Source organism: Heliangelus exortis, chromosome 6 (genome assembly GCF_036169615.1).
Source record: "Heliangelus exortis chromosome 6, bHelExo1.hap1, whole genome shotgun sequence".
NCBI lineage: Eukaryota > Metazoa > Chordata > Aves > Apodiformes > Trochilidae > Heliangelus > Heliangelus exortis.
This window is the reverse complement of record NC_092427.1, coordinates 355,220-369,259: the sequence shown is the minus strand read 5'-3', so window position 1 is coordinate 369,259 and position 14,040 is coordinate 355,220. Positions and strand designations below refer to the sequence as shown.

General features: G+C 38.3%; 1 protein-coding gene across 3 annotated transcripts in view; it reads left to right on the top strand.

Moving 5' to 3' along the window:
* PKP4 (plakophilin 4) overlaps positions 1 to 14,040 on the top strand; it is a 59,729-nt gene that overhangs the window by 22,188 nt on the left and 23,501 nt on the right. For 2 of the 3 annotated variants that reach the window (XM_071746309.1, XM_071746307.1), the window contains exons 2-3: positions 2,067 to 2,200; positions 10,158 to 10,270. In XM_071746309.1, the coding sequence (XP_071602410.1) occupies positions 2,072 to 2,200; positions 10,158 to 10,270 (242 nt within the window). In that variant the 5' untranslated portion in view covers positions 2,067 to 2,071. Of the gene's footprint in view, positions 1 to 2,066; positions 2,201 to 10,157; positions 10,271 to 13,842; positions 13,950 to 14,040 lie in introns of those variants that run through there. The other variant, XM_071746308.1, reaches the window with a different exon arrangement.

Sequence of the window (14,040 nt, the reverse complement as noted above, 5' to 3'; positions counted from 1 at the left end):
GTTTCTTAGCATATATTCCTAAATGAAGGAAAACTTGACTGTAGTTTTATTACTTCATTATATGCTTGCAAATTTAACAGTCCATTTAGAAACCTGAAACGCTGATTCTAGTCATAAAAGAACTCTGGAAAGTGATTTTTAAAGTCAGGTATGACCCAAGGAATCTTAACAGGTACTCTGTGGTTCTTTAGGTTATTACAGCTGTATGATAGAGTTGATTTTTACAAGTAAAACCTTAAAAGAATAAATTTTTCTTTTCTAGAACCTGAAGTTACATCTTTGACTTCTCTGTGTAGTAACTATTAGAGTGCATTTTTTTATGCAGCTTTCTTGAATGCTGTTTAACTTGTTTTTTTAAGAAATAAGGGTCCTTCAGAGTTCAGGTGTGTGGCAGGCCTGTGGTTTATAAAAATCCCAGTGTAGCAACCTTTGTATTTGCAGGCTTGAAATAACTAAAATGTTTCAAAAACAGCCATAGATGGCTGCCTCTTCATTTGGTGGCACTTTCATAGCCGAGTCACTTGTCCTAACACTTATCTATTATCCAAGAGTTTTGTTTCCGTTGCAAGAGACCCACCCTGGTCTGTGGTTGGAAAGGAAGAAATACCCACTCTAGACTTAATTATTTTAGACTAGGAGGAGGCCAGATTGTGGCATAGTCTTCATCCTGCCCTGTTGGTGGTTTGGTCCCATTGGAAGGTGAGGGAAGAAGGAAAAGGATTTGTCCTGTGTCACCACAAAGTGTACTCAGATCCCCCTCTGCAGCCCTGGTGCCAGAAAGCTGTCAGCACAGTACTTGTGCAGTTGTCCTTCCCGTGTTCCAGATGTTAAATGGGGTGTGGGCATGGGGTGTGAGGGGCTGTGCTCAGCTGCTGCCTGTGGGAAATGTCCCAGGGAGGTGGGTGATCCCGTGGGGTGGTTCCTGAAGAGGTCCCCTGAATGTCAACTCACCTGCTCTTCCAGCACATCAGAATTGCACACCTTTGCAGCACAGCCACTGAGCCTCTAGATTGTCTCGTGGCTTTTCAGGGTAGTCTGAGCCCATTTTTGTGCTGATTCAGCATTTTACAGGCAGGTGGTAGAGGAGGAATGCCCATGCCTGAAACAGGTGAGGACTGAGAGGTCTTACAGGTCTGTTTCTGGCCTTGTTCTGGAGCCCGTTGCTGTGCAAGCTGCTCCATGGTCTTTGTGAAATGAAAGGAAGCTGCTTTTCGTATTTGTCCCCCCTAGGAATATTCAGTCCATTTGTTCTGAAAATCTAAAATGAAATATTGACTACTTCTAATGTTAGAACAGATAAGCTTTATTTTACTTTTTCTGAAGGAAATTAAAGCTTGGTGTATGTACAGGAGCTACATCAATACCACCACATTGCTCTTTTCAAAGTATTAAACACTTCATTACTATCTCTGTATTATTAGGCTGTAGTGATGAGTTCCAGAGTTAAACAAATACAATGGATTTTTTACACATAGTGGGATTGTAAGTGTGCTGCTTCTGCAAAGTCTGGGATTCTGGAGCACTAATCCTGTTGGTTCTTTCCGTGCTCTCCACAGCTCAGGGCAGTGGCTTAACTTTTAGTGGTTTAATTTCCTCTTTTGCAAAAAGAGCAATAGTAGCATCATTCCATTAACTTTTTATTACCATAATTAGTCTCTTCCATGGTTTGTTCCTAACAGGAGAGCATTCTGCAGTTACATGTCATTCTTCTTTGCTAAAAACTGTTCTTGGTAAACTTATGCTTAACAGAAGTATTTTCACATGTTTTGGATTTTACTACTTTTAGTAAGTACTGCAAAAGAGTGTTTGAAAAATCATCTTTAAACCTCATGCTGCCTGCTTGCTTCTGCCCAGCCCTCATGTCTTGTATGTAATTCTGATCTCATTTTGTGAAAGTAAAGCACAATAGTAGCAACGTAGGTTGATACAGTACAAAGCTGTCTGCTAATTTTATCACGTTTGGAAAGATTTTAGAAAAAAGACAAGAGCTTTTGTAATCCTGAAAACTTGAATTTTATGCATCACTGGCTCAAAATGTAAACTATTTTAAAATATTGTTGTTTCAGGCAAAATGCCAGCCCCTGAGCAGACCCCAATGGTGGAGGAGGGGCTGCCACAGACATCACAGGAAACTTCCACAGGGCCAGGCATGGAACCAGAGACTACTGCCACTACCATTTTAGCTTCTGTAAAGGAACAGGTATATGCCTTGTTTTCAGCAATTCAGTATGCATTGGGGGGTAAACCATTGTTTTTCATTGCATTGCTGGAAAAAACCATCATTCTTTCTAAAATGTATTGCCTAGTGTTGTATATTTTCTTTATCAGGGTGTAAGAATCTGAATAAAAAACATTCATTTATTTGCACTGAACAGAAGCATCATTATGGTGTTCTGTGTCCCTTGGAATGCATGCACTGTTTGTCGTTGTTAATCAGACTTGAAATGCAGGTTTATTGTTTAAAAAAGTAAAGCTAGGGTAGATTGATGCAGCACAGAGAACCAGTCCTTTTTGTACATCCTGAGAAGTGGTGTTCAGTGCTACACAGATTGGCATGGAAGGATTTGGTATGAGTAGCTGCATTTTGGTAAAAAATGGGTTTAAAACTGAGTTTGGTTTTAGTTCTCAATAACCAGGGAGTAATATATCTAAAATCTGCAATATGTTTCTGGACATGAATATCTACAGGGAAAATAAAAATGTGTTTGAAGTCAATTTCAGCATTAATTTGTAAAGATCATTCAAGGGGAAAAAATGCAGTTTTACAAAGAAACATTCTAGCTGAAGTTTTTTCTTCGGGTTTTTGTGTTGTGTTTTTTGTTTGTTTTTGTTTTTTTTTTTAAAAAGACAAGTGATAGTTTGGCTTTCATTGTCAGAACTAGAAATAATGATAGTTTTTCTTGGCTTAATACATAAAATGATCACATCTGAATTTCAGAATAAATCTGTTTGCTCTCTCTGTTTTAGAACTTCTTCTAAGATAAATCAGCACTCAATTCACGAGATTAACTCCATGCAAACACTCCATATATTAGTTCTCATAAGTTGTCCTATGTTAGTATTTTTATAAAAGGAGAGAATTAGATTATATTGTCTTGATATCAACAGATTCTGTACCCACAGAACCTTAGTTCTTAATTGAAAATTTTCTGTAGGATGCTGAAATTTGGATTTTTTTTTTTAATGCCTAAAGTAATAGTTTCAAGAGCATTTTAAGATGACAGTAGCAACCCTAACAATTTCTTAGTGATATTGAAACTAGTATTAAATCTTCCAGTGTGAAGGATATTAATGCTGGAGGCTATTGAGGTGTGAGTAATCACAGCCATCTGAGCTGGCAGTGGTCTCCAGTCAGTTCTCATCTGAGGCACTGGTTTGCCTTGTGTTGTCACAAATATCTGTTAAAACTCCTTTGCTTGAAGTACATTTGTGGTGCTTTTAAGTTGGTCCATTTTACTTTGCAGTTCACACAGAACATGCTCATAATGGTGGCTTAGTTGACAAGCAGCAATAAATGGCAGTACTGTAATTGCTGGTGATCACCATCCTGTAATGTCACTGCTCTGATTACTGCCCAGAATCACTTTTGTGCAGTTTGGATGCAATGATTGCTTAAACTGAGCATACAATTATGATAGTAGTGTGTGTAATAGATTGATCCATAAGTATACAGTAGAAATGTATTTATTAGCATTCCTTTTTCTACCCAGAAATGTTTTTATCTTAGAGAAAAAAATAACAATTTTTCTTCATTTGAGAGAGGAGGCCAAAGCCTCTTCCTCTTTCCATTCATAAAAAGACTATTAAATATATGAACTACTAAGTAATTCAGTTCTGATGAAAGGAAAAAAATGAAATTAAAATTGTGTTTAATTATCAGTGAAACACAGTGTTCAGAGCTGTAGCCCAGCTTTAAAATATAGTATGGTTACATTAGAATGAGCAAAAGGGGGAGGAAGATGTAAATGGCACTTAATTCCTTAGAATGATAACGTGAAAGAATTGAGAGCTGAACTGTTGCTTTCTGATATTTTTTCTGTTGATAATAATTATGGATACTGACATGTTCAACACCCTTCCTGTATGGCGGAAAGCCCAGAACAGAGTATTTTCCAGTGCAGTATTTACTTTAATAAGCCTGAACAGAAACTACTACACCGTTTCCTTTTACACAGGAATCTCTAGTTGCAGTAGTTCTGTATTTGTAAAATAGTTGCCACACCTTAACTTCATTACCTAGAAACACGATTCAGAAAAGCCTTTGTAATTGCTTGTCAAATTGTGCAAGATTTCATCATAACCCCCTTTTTTAAAATTTACAATTTCAATGGTAGTTGCAGTGATTCTGAAATAGGTAGATAAATTACTTTGAGCCTCCTGTCACAGTATGTGAGATACAGTTACATGAAGTTGTGCTAATTGGCTCATTAACCCTACAAACCACTTGAAATAAACTCATTTTTTCTTTTTATTATGGGTTTAATTTCTTTGCTAAGAGGGAAGCATTTGCAGCAGTGTCAGGTGTTTGAGTTGTTTGGGGGTTTTTGAGTCTCTTTAGTTGGCTTTTAGACCTAAAGTTGGACAACTTTTCACCTTTTGTGAACAGGTGACAATGGAGTAAGGATGATTGGATATGCTTTCAGATGAGTAATGAAAACCTCTTGGGTTTTCCTAAACATTTTCCTAAAAGCTTTTTTTTCAACCCTTAGGCAAACTATTTTAATTTTGTATGACTTTATTAAACCATCTCTTATGCTTAGGGAGTGTGCACTTTTCCCCCTTAAGCAATGTCTAAGTACAAAATTTTTCACACAGTTTTTTAGACATTTATACCTTTTGTAAGACTTCCATGTTTGGGTTACCAGCCTATCTGCCCAGCAGTGACTGGACTCTTACCCCCAGCTGGCACATCAGTACAGTTGGCTTCAGCACCCTCTTAGAAAAACCTTAACACTGTGACAAGCAGCTTCCAAAGAGGATGCTGCTCAGATGTAGTCAGTGAATACCTCCAGTGTCAGTCTTCTGTCCTGCCACTGACTAAGAGAAAGCTTTCTATGAACTGCTCAAACTCATCATCTGGCTGATCCCTCATCAGCCAGAGCACTAAACTCTTCTACCAGACCAGTGAACAATGCAGGCATAGAAGCATTAAGGGCTTTAATGGTCTGCTGCTGCTGAATGCTAAGTGTGATCTGCAAATAATTGTAGCTATGTCATTTCACATCCTGTAATCTGTGATTCTCCTCACCCTGTCCAAATTCTTTATCTTTTGTCTTCTATTTTGGAAGATACTGAAAGCATGCAAATGCAGTTGAGTGCCTGAGTAAACTTTGTTTTTACAGAAAATGTTAAGTTTAGCACAGTTAAAAGTACAGATTTTTTTAATAGATAGATTATTAGATTTAAATTTTAGTTCGCTTCAGTATGATATTTGTGTTGGAAAAATACAGTATTTGATGTGTTTTTAAGCAGTCAGTTTCTTGATCTAGCTCTGAATTACAGCAAGTGGAAATGTAGAACTCTGCATGGGTCAGTGCAAGAGGTTAATGTGAAGAAAGCATCAATGAACTTCATTTTGATTGTCCACTTTTGTTGCACATTTGTCTCATTAAAAATATAACGAATATGTATAATTGCCTTTTCCTTAGCACCATTTGAACTTCTCTGGGCAATGGGAGCTGGGTGGGTCTGCATTTTATGTTCAGTCAAATTATAATAGTGAATGCAAGGTAAAAGCTTTTCTCCCAAATGTAGGCTTTGCTTTCTTAGATCAACTCAAACTGCTGGAACAGCATCAGCTGAAGTGTTGAACAGGAAACGTTTTTATGATTAGCAAAATATTTCACAGTTCAGCTTACAGTGACGTTTGGCAACTGGAGCAGCTGAGCACATCCCAGTGTTACTACAGCTTGGCATAACATCCCATCCTCACCCTGTCTTCTGCCACAGCAACCATTTTCTGAGCTGTCTTCACTGCGTGTGACACTGCTGCTGATTCTTGCAGAGCTGTCACCAGGAAGCTTCCAGTCACTCAGTTGGACCACTCTTTGTTTGAAGTTTTAGGTTATCTGTGTGTTGCCAGACATTTTCGAATCACAACAGTGCACTAAGAAAGTAATTTCTATTTTTCAACACTGTGAATATATTCTCCTCATTCTTGTCTGTGATACTGAGGAATAAAAGTTTTCTTGTTTAAAAAAAAATGAAAATGTTGGATCTCTGCAACATGGTATCATAATGGAATGCAGATGGAAAGCATGGAATTGCCTCTAAACCTCCTTTTATCATCTGGAGCCTGCAACAGGAGAATGACAGTCACGGTCAGTTCCCATTACTTGGCTGCTTTCAAATATTTGCCATTAATAGCCCAGCATAGTGTGTTGGCAATTGTTTTCACTTTCCAGGGAGCCACAAGCCTGCCAGAGGTACTCAGCTGTCAAATGAAAAGAGTGTTTTGTTTTCTGGATTGGTGTAACTTGTCTCATCTGTATCTTGTGGCAGTCCAGACCTTGAAGTGTGTCTTCTTGAGTGGGATCTCAGCACTGCTGGGTGCAGGTTACCCCTGGGTGTGAGCTGGGTGTGTGCTCTGGTGTCAGCACCCTCTGCAGGGTTTGTCCATCCCTGGGAGCTTCAGCCTCCAACAGGAAACTTCACAGTTCTAAAATTTGGTGGGGTTTGGCTTTCCCCATGGACACTTGTCTGCCTGCAGCCCATGTGGCTGCCTTTCCATAGCAAGTTGCTTTCTTCTCTTTCTTGAATCATGTAAATGCTACATTTTCCTTAGATGTAATTGTATTGAAAAGCTGGCATTTTGGTAGCTTCATGTTAAGAAATACAGTCTGAGGCTTTGCAGTGGAATTTAGGTTGTGAATACAAATACGGTAGTTTTATAAGGTGATTTAAATAGTTACTGCTGAACAGGTGAATTTATTACAGGGCACTTTTTCTGGGTTTTTAATATAGCTATAAGGCTTTTTTTCTGTTTGCTTTTATTTTTTCTCACTCAATGTATATTGCATAATTTTGAAAAAAATTATCTCTGGCCAAGACAGTGTGTATGTCCCATAAGATTTGGTAGTTTCCTTTTGATCCAGCGTGGTAGCAATTTTAGTAATCTACACCTCTAATTTTAGTAATCTACACCTCTAATTTTAGTGTGTTCTTGCAACATAGATTTTCTGCTGGAAATGAAAACAAGTGTATTAATTATTATATTTGACTCCTGTCATGCCATGGTGTCACAAGCCAGTACTATAAAAACCAGCTAATTGTGATTTTTTGCCTAGGGCAGCAGGTTCTGTGTGTTGCCACACATTGTATGGGAGCATCCTGTTGGAGGATCATGCTCTGCCACTGCTTCCAGAGCAGCTGTCTGGAGGAACAAATCCAGTTCCTGCAATAAGTGGTGCTCTGTCTGACAGGTGAACAGGGTGGTGGCAGGTATCCATCCACAGTGGTACCAAATGCCATTATAAAAAAGCATAAACTATGAAGGTGATAACTGCACTTATTTAGAACTGACTAGGACTTAGTTTTCTATAGTAATATGGTGATTTAAGCTAAAAGAAAAAAAGGCATTATCAAATACCTCTAGGGCAGAAGTATCCTGGCAGATTTGTTACAAAGCTGTGATCATGTTCGTGCAAGCCTGGTTGACAAGTGCCTGACTTCTGCCATTGTAACTGGATCTTTGTCCTGTTTCCTTTTTAATTGATTCATTTCATGTAAAAAGGCTTTCTAGACAATGTCTACCTTTTTGTAGGATTTGGTAATTTACTGTAGGGTTTTTTTCTCCTTCTGGAACACAAAACAACAAAAGTTGCCTTTTGGTAACATTTGCCTTGAAGTGCCTTCCTCTTGTAGAAATAGATGAGATGGTGTTAGAGTAAGGGCAAGAGAATACAGTGAAGGGAGGAGAGAACTCTGGTGAATGTGTATTCATAGCAGATACTACCAGAATATTTTCTTGAATAATGTTATTTTCATTAGTGCCTATAATGAAAAGGCAAATAAGGAGATTGGTTGAACTGAAGGAAATAATGGCTGGCATATGTTTTGTTTTATTCATCTACTTAAAAGATTAGTAAATAACAATAGGCAACTGGTGTCTTGGGTTCACATTCATGGTTTGTACAAAAGACATTGCTATTTAAATCCTGATTTAAAAGTACAGAACAGGAATGAGCTTTAAACATAAGGTGAATGTTTTGTATTTCTACAAACAAGCAGTGCACTGCTGCTTATTTTAACGATTTATCTTTGTTACGTGCTATAAAGTACATCACAGTTTATTGGGAAAAAGCTTGTCTTGCTGACATTTGCTTTAAAACTTAGAGCATCAACATATGAATGTGGAGTTTTAGGTTTTTTTAAATCATGGCATTCTCCACTAGCATGTTAATTATTGGCTGTAGCATGTAGATGGGTGCAGTAGTTACATTCAGGCTTGCAACTACAAAATAAATTCTGATTTATAAGTTTCTTTTAATTTTTTGCTTAATACGCTTTCTTTTATTTTCTGTCTAAACGAGAAGCTGTCCAAATGAACTGGGTAACTCCTTGGTATGTATATATATATATATATCATGAAGCTGAACCATGCTAGGAGCTGGTCTCAGACTGTGTCAGGCTGCTGCTGGGTGCAGTTACAGGTTGTACAAACCATCTGATATTATCCATACTTTATAGTCCATGTACAGGCCCATAAGATTTGCTGTGCTCTGCAGGTTATCATGTTCATGAAGTTTCTCGTATCAGGTCTCAGGATTAAAAGTATTTAGCTTTAGAATTCTGTCTAAAGGCAGGTTTGAATAGAATCTGAGTTTAGGACCCGTGTCCTAAAATGTTCTTTCCCATGTGAGCATTGACTGCCTGAAGGTTTTCTGGTGCTGAAGCTGGACAGTGACTTCCAGCCCCGTGGAAGGGGAGACCAGAGGGGCAACTTGAGGACCACATCTCCTTCCCTCTGGTTCCAGTGTTTGCCTATTCCTTTTTAACACAAGCACAGAGTATTCTTCCTGTTGAACTGCTCTTATCAGAGCAGTAAGTGTACAAACTGCAAGCAGAGGGCTCTTTCAGGGAACATTGATGCCAGTGAAGTATTTCAGCCTCGTTCCCTGTAATGTAAGCTGTGAAAGAATAGTTTGCATTAACTATAATCTATGAGTGAAGGTGACTTTTGTAATTACCACAAGGCATGCAACTGCTGTGTAATACAATTACATGATTTATATTCAGAAGGAAAAACCTTTATTAGTAGTCTGCACTTTAAAGTCATGCTTCTGTGCTGTGTTCTGCTTTGACAGAAGACTTAACTTCATCAGATTATTAAATATTGGGGTTCATCTATTTTTAAACAGTACTGAACAGTTTACTTAAACTTCAGTGATGTGGAATATTAGTTTGAAAAATAATAGCAATTCTCCAACAGAGTAGTATTACATTGTTAACAGAAGCTAAACGTGGATGAACATCTCTGATCTCCCTTGGTGGCACAGTATAGAATCCAGTGTCACGTTTATAGAAAAATGTTTCCAGATTTTAATAACTTGCAAACATTCTACGCAGCACTTGTGTTTCCCATGCCTCCTTCTCAGCATTATGTTCCCAAAGCCTTTACAAAAGCTGAGGTTTGGTACCTTTTGGCCAAAAAAAGTATAGCAGAAGCTGAAATCGGGAAAGGTGAAATAGCACATCTCAACCCTCAGACAGTTTGAAATAATAAATTTTAAGCTCTTGAATACAATTCAGAACACAGTGTGCAGCTTAGGATTTGGAGCTTTGCAGTTGGAAGGGTTAGGATTCCATATTTTCAGCATACATTGTTTATAGGTGAAATTGAAGGCTGGCTTTATAGGCACTGATTTTATTAGATTGTGGCAACATAGGGAGACACAAAGCTTTTAATTTCAGGAGGAATGAGACCCAAAAATGCTTAAACATGTTTTTCCTTTTGTAACAGGTGATAAATCAATATTTGCATGAATCACTGATTTGAAGAATCATTAAATTCCCACTTTAATCTCCTAGTAGTTTATTCCATTAAGGAAGAATTGAAGCAGGAAACATGATTGTGATGAAACAGTGATTGTTTCAGAATTAATCCAAGCCCATTTTTTAACATCAAGAATGCTTTTCTTTTTATTTTGAAATTTCAGGAGCTCCAATTTCAAAGACTTACCAGAGAACTGGAAGTGGAAAGGCAAATTGTGGCTAATCAGCTAGAAAGATGTAGGCTTGGAGCAGAATCACCAAGTATCGCCAGCACAAGGTACAAGTCCTGATGACTTTACTTTCATATGTCCCATAAATTAAAGGAATTTTTAGTGATGCCTATGTCCTACATACATATATAATCACTGATAGCTGTTCATCTTCCATTAATATCTAAAGTATAAAAAAAAAAATGCAGACTTGCTGTAACGAGTTATGGGACAGTTTAAAGAGGCCTCTCTAATAATTTATTACATTTTCAGTAGAGTGTATGTAAAGCTTTAATTTATCTTTAAATATGTTGAATTTTATATTTAGGATGCAGATAAAGAGAAATATAGTAGACATACATATTTGCAGCAAAGTAACAATGCTAGTTGAATGCTAGAAAATTTTCCTGAATTATGTAGTTTCATCCAGCTTTTTTGAAATACTTTGTTACATTTGTTTCCCGGGAATATCTTGCTATATGGCTACAATCAGCATATTTAAACAGTGTGAAACATACCCAGTGCATTTCACATACAGTGACAATAACTGTACCAAAACGTTTCGTTGGTGTTTCTGCTGTAATTAGTACACTGATTTATTATTTGGCTTTAATTCTTTAGCAAACTTTCCTACTCTAGTTGTGTTTGGGCACTCATTCATCTGAAGCATATCAGGTGATTGGAAGCTCTTGGATCTGGGAGTCTTGATAACAAAATGTTCTCTTATGAAGTGTTCATGCCTGCATCTCAGGCTGCAGCAAACACAGAGAGCATGCTCTGAACATTATTATTTTTGCCTTAAATACTGATTGCTTCTCTGTTCCTCTAGCAATGAACTTGGGTATCATTCTGAACTGTTTCTTCCTGTGGCCATCATAAATATTTCTGCAAGTGAAATGTAAAGTTGTTCCTACAAAAAAAAAAAAAAATTCAGAAACAGGAGGCATTTATCGAAAAATTAACTTCAAAAAATTCCAGTGCACAGTTGGTTTTCTGCCTCAAACTACTTGACCTGAGTTTGACAGTATTTCTGCTAGTATGAGAACTTTTAATATTTAAAAATTTCTTAAACAAAAAATTTTCCTGGAACAAGCTGGCTGTTTTATACCCTTTGTGCTTGCCTATCTTCCCTGTAGATCCAAATATTTCTTCAGCTGTCACTCAGATTTTGTTTAGAAAGCCAAAAAAGTTAAAATTCCTATTGAAGAACAGGTAAAAGTCTTCAGTTATTTTATGCCTCCAATCACTTTTCATTCAGTCTTAAATGTCCATTTCCAAGTTTTTCTGCATCCCAAGTCCAGAGAATTTGTCTACAAGGAACACTAGAGTTTGCTTAATCCCAAAAAATGTGTAGTTTTTGAAACACTGTACAGTTACAGTATATCTGGACAATGTGTTCTATCCTGTGCTTCTGTCATATACTATAATTTACCAAGATGGTTACTTCTTTATGACTAAATGATGGTTTTATTTGTATTTAAAAAATATATGAAAATGTAGGGGGGAAATACTAGCCCAGAGGTTGGTTTGTAGCATACCTTATATGAGCACGTTTCTAAATCTAGATAAACTCTTTGAAGTCTTGTTTTCTGGGCCATAATTTTTCCATAGTTACTAATAAAATCTTTTATGCTTTTAAAATAAAAGTCTAATTTTATTCCTAATTCTTACAGACACCTGTATTCTGATCACTGTTCTTATTTTTCTAAATTTTCTTATCCTAACTGAGTGGTCTTGTGTAGGTGAGAATGATACACTACATTATTTTTTTACCAAGGGACATGGGGTTAAGGCTGGGTTTAGACAATATTTTCTGGCATGTGTGGGTTCTTAATTTTTTTTTTTTACTTTTTAATGTGGATATCCCTTCTAAAAGGAAAGATGTGTGAGAAGCTGAAAAATTAATTCCTATCTGAATTAGATGATTTCATTTTTTTGCAACCAGTTACTTTCGGTGTAGTTGGAAGTGCTCTTGAAAGAATCAAGATAAAACAATCTCTTGGAGCAGTATCTACAGCAGACACAAATATAGCAGCAAAATCTATAGCCATAAAAAGGTCCCTATGTTTCCCCAAGGTAGGTGATATGAATGTTTTACTGAGGCTGACAAGAAATGAAATAAACAGGAAGAGGGCATGGAGAGAAGGCTTGGGAACTGGATGGTGTGTGGAGAGGTGGGACATGGGCAGACACAGGGAAGACAAATGTTTAGAACAAGATGTGGCTTCTGGCCAGATACAAGAATTGTCTGACAGGGTCACATATTAAAAACTAAGCAACAGAAACAAACAAACAAACAAAAAAAAAAACAAAAAAAAAACCCAAAACAAACAAACAAGAAAAAAAAACAACCAAAAAAACAAAACAAACAAAAAACCCAACTATACCAACAACACAAAACAATGACAAGAACTAAAGTAGTAAACAAAGCTAAAGCATCTGATGAGGACACCTTGCTTTATTTTTATCAAGATACCTCTCCCAGAGGAAATCAGCAGTGCCTTGGCTCAAAGGCCTTGGCTCCAAGTGCCTTTGTTGCTTTCACGTGGTGTGAAGGGGTCCAGGAGCATTTCTATCAGAGGCCCAGCTGCAGGTTTTGTTGACCTCCATGGCCATAGCCTCTGATCCACTTGTAATCTGGGTTCCTTCAAGCTGGTGTTGGCCTGGAGGTGGTGCTGCTCTGCAAAACAGATGCAGACATGGAGTCAGAGGTACTTTTTGTGGCAGCATCTGTCTGTCCTGATGGTTACAGCTTTCCTGTGTCAGTCAAGTCCTCCTAAGCCAGCTCATCACCCAGTTTCACAAGTGCCATCCCCAGGGCAGTCACGAGAGCAGCTGGTGAGGGAAGAGGAAATGCAGCATCAGTGCCTTGAACCAGCCCAAGCTGCAGCTGGCACGTGCAGCTTCTTAGCTGCTCTCTGGCTGTGATCCCAACCCTGGCACAGCTCAGGGTGCAGGCTGTGCAGGTGTAACCTGGTTAAGTCCATCTGGAGGGAGGCACTGGTGATCATACTGTCACCCAGCTGAGCATGCCTGAGGACACTGATTGCAGAAGGAAGGTTCATTCTGTCACTGCTGGTCCTGCAGACAGGTGTGTGTTGCTGTGCACCTGTGTACAAAGGTGATGAAGCAGATGGTGCACACCTGTGTGACAGCTGTGGTTGCATGCAGGCTGCACACGGGGTGGTTGGATGGTTTGCTCTCCAAAGAGGAGGCTGAAAGGTGAGAGGAGGAGCAGATCTGCAGATTCTAAGCAACTGTAGCCTAATAGGTGGAAAAGAAGGCATGAGATCAGCAGGGGCTTTTATCCCAGCAAGGCTTTATTTTTGTGCACTTGTAGGTTACTTGACTGTTAAAATTATTACTTCTCATAATTATTTTTATAAATGGGTGTTGTGCTCAGCGCTTCTAAGATATTGCATGGCAGGTAGTACACTTGCAAAGCTTTGGAGAATGAACCTGAAATGGTACATAAATATTAACTAGCATTACCCATGTTATACACTGCAAGATAGGAGGTGATAGACTGGGAGAAACAATGCAGGGTTTCACTTATAACTCCTTAGTTTCATTGCATGCTATAACATGCACAGGTTTCTGTGAAGAAGCTGATGGGCTCTTCATCCTCCCCTACACACAGATACAGCGTGGCAGCTAACTTTCCAGCTGCACTTTTCTGATTCAGCTGGGGCTGCCAGATGTGTTGGAGGATGTGCTGGTGCAGGTCAACACCAAAATGTACCAAGGGTCAGTCCTCAGGCTCTCCTCACAGAACACAGTGCCTGGCTGCCGGGGTGGGAGCTGGCTGCCTGACTCTCACAGTCAGATGCTTATTTCT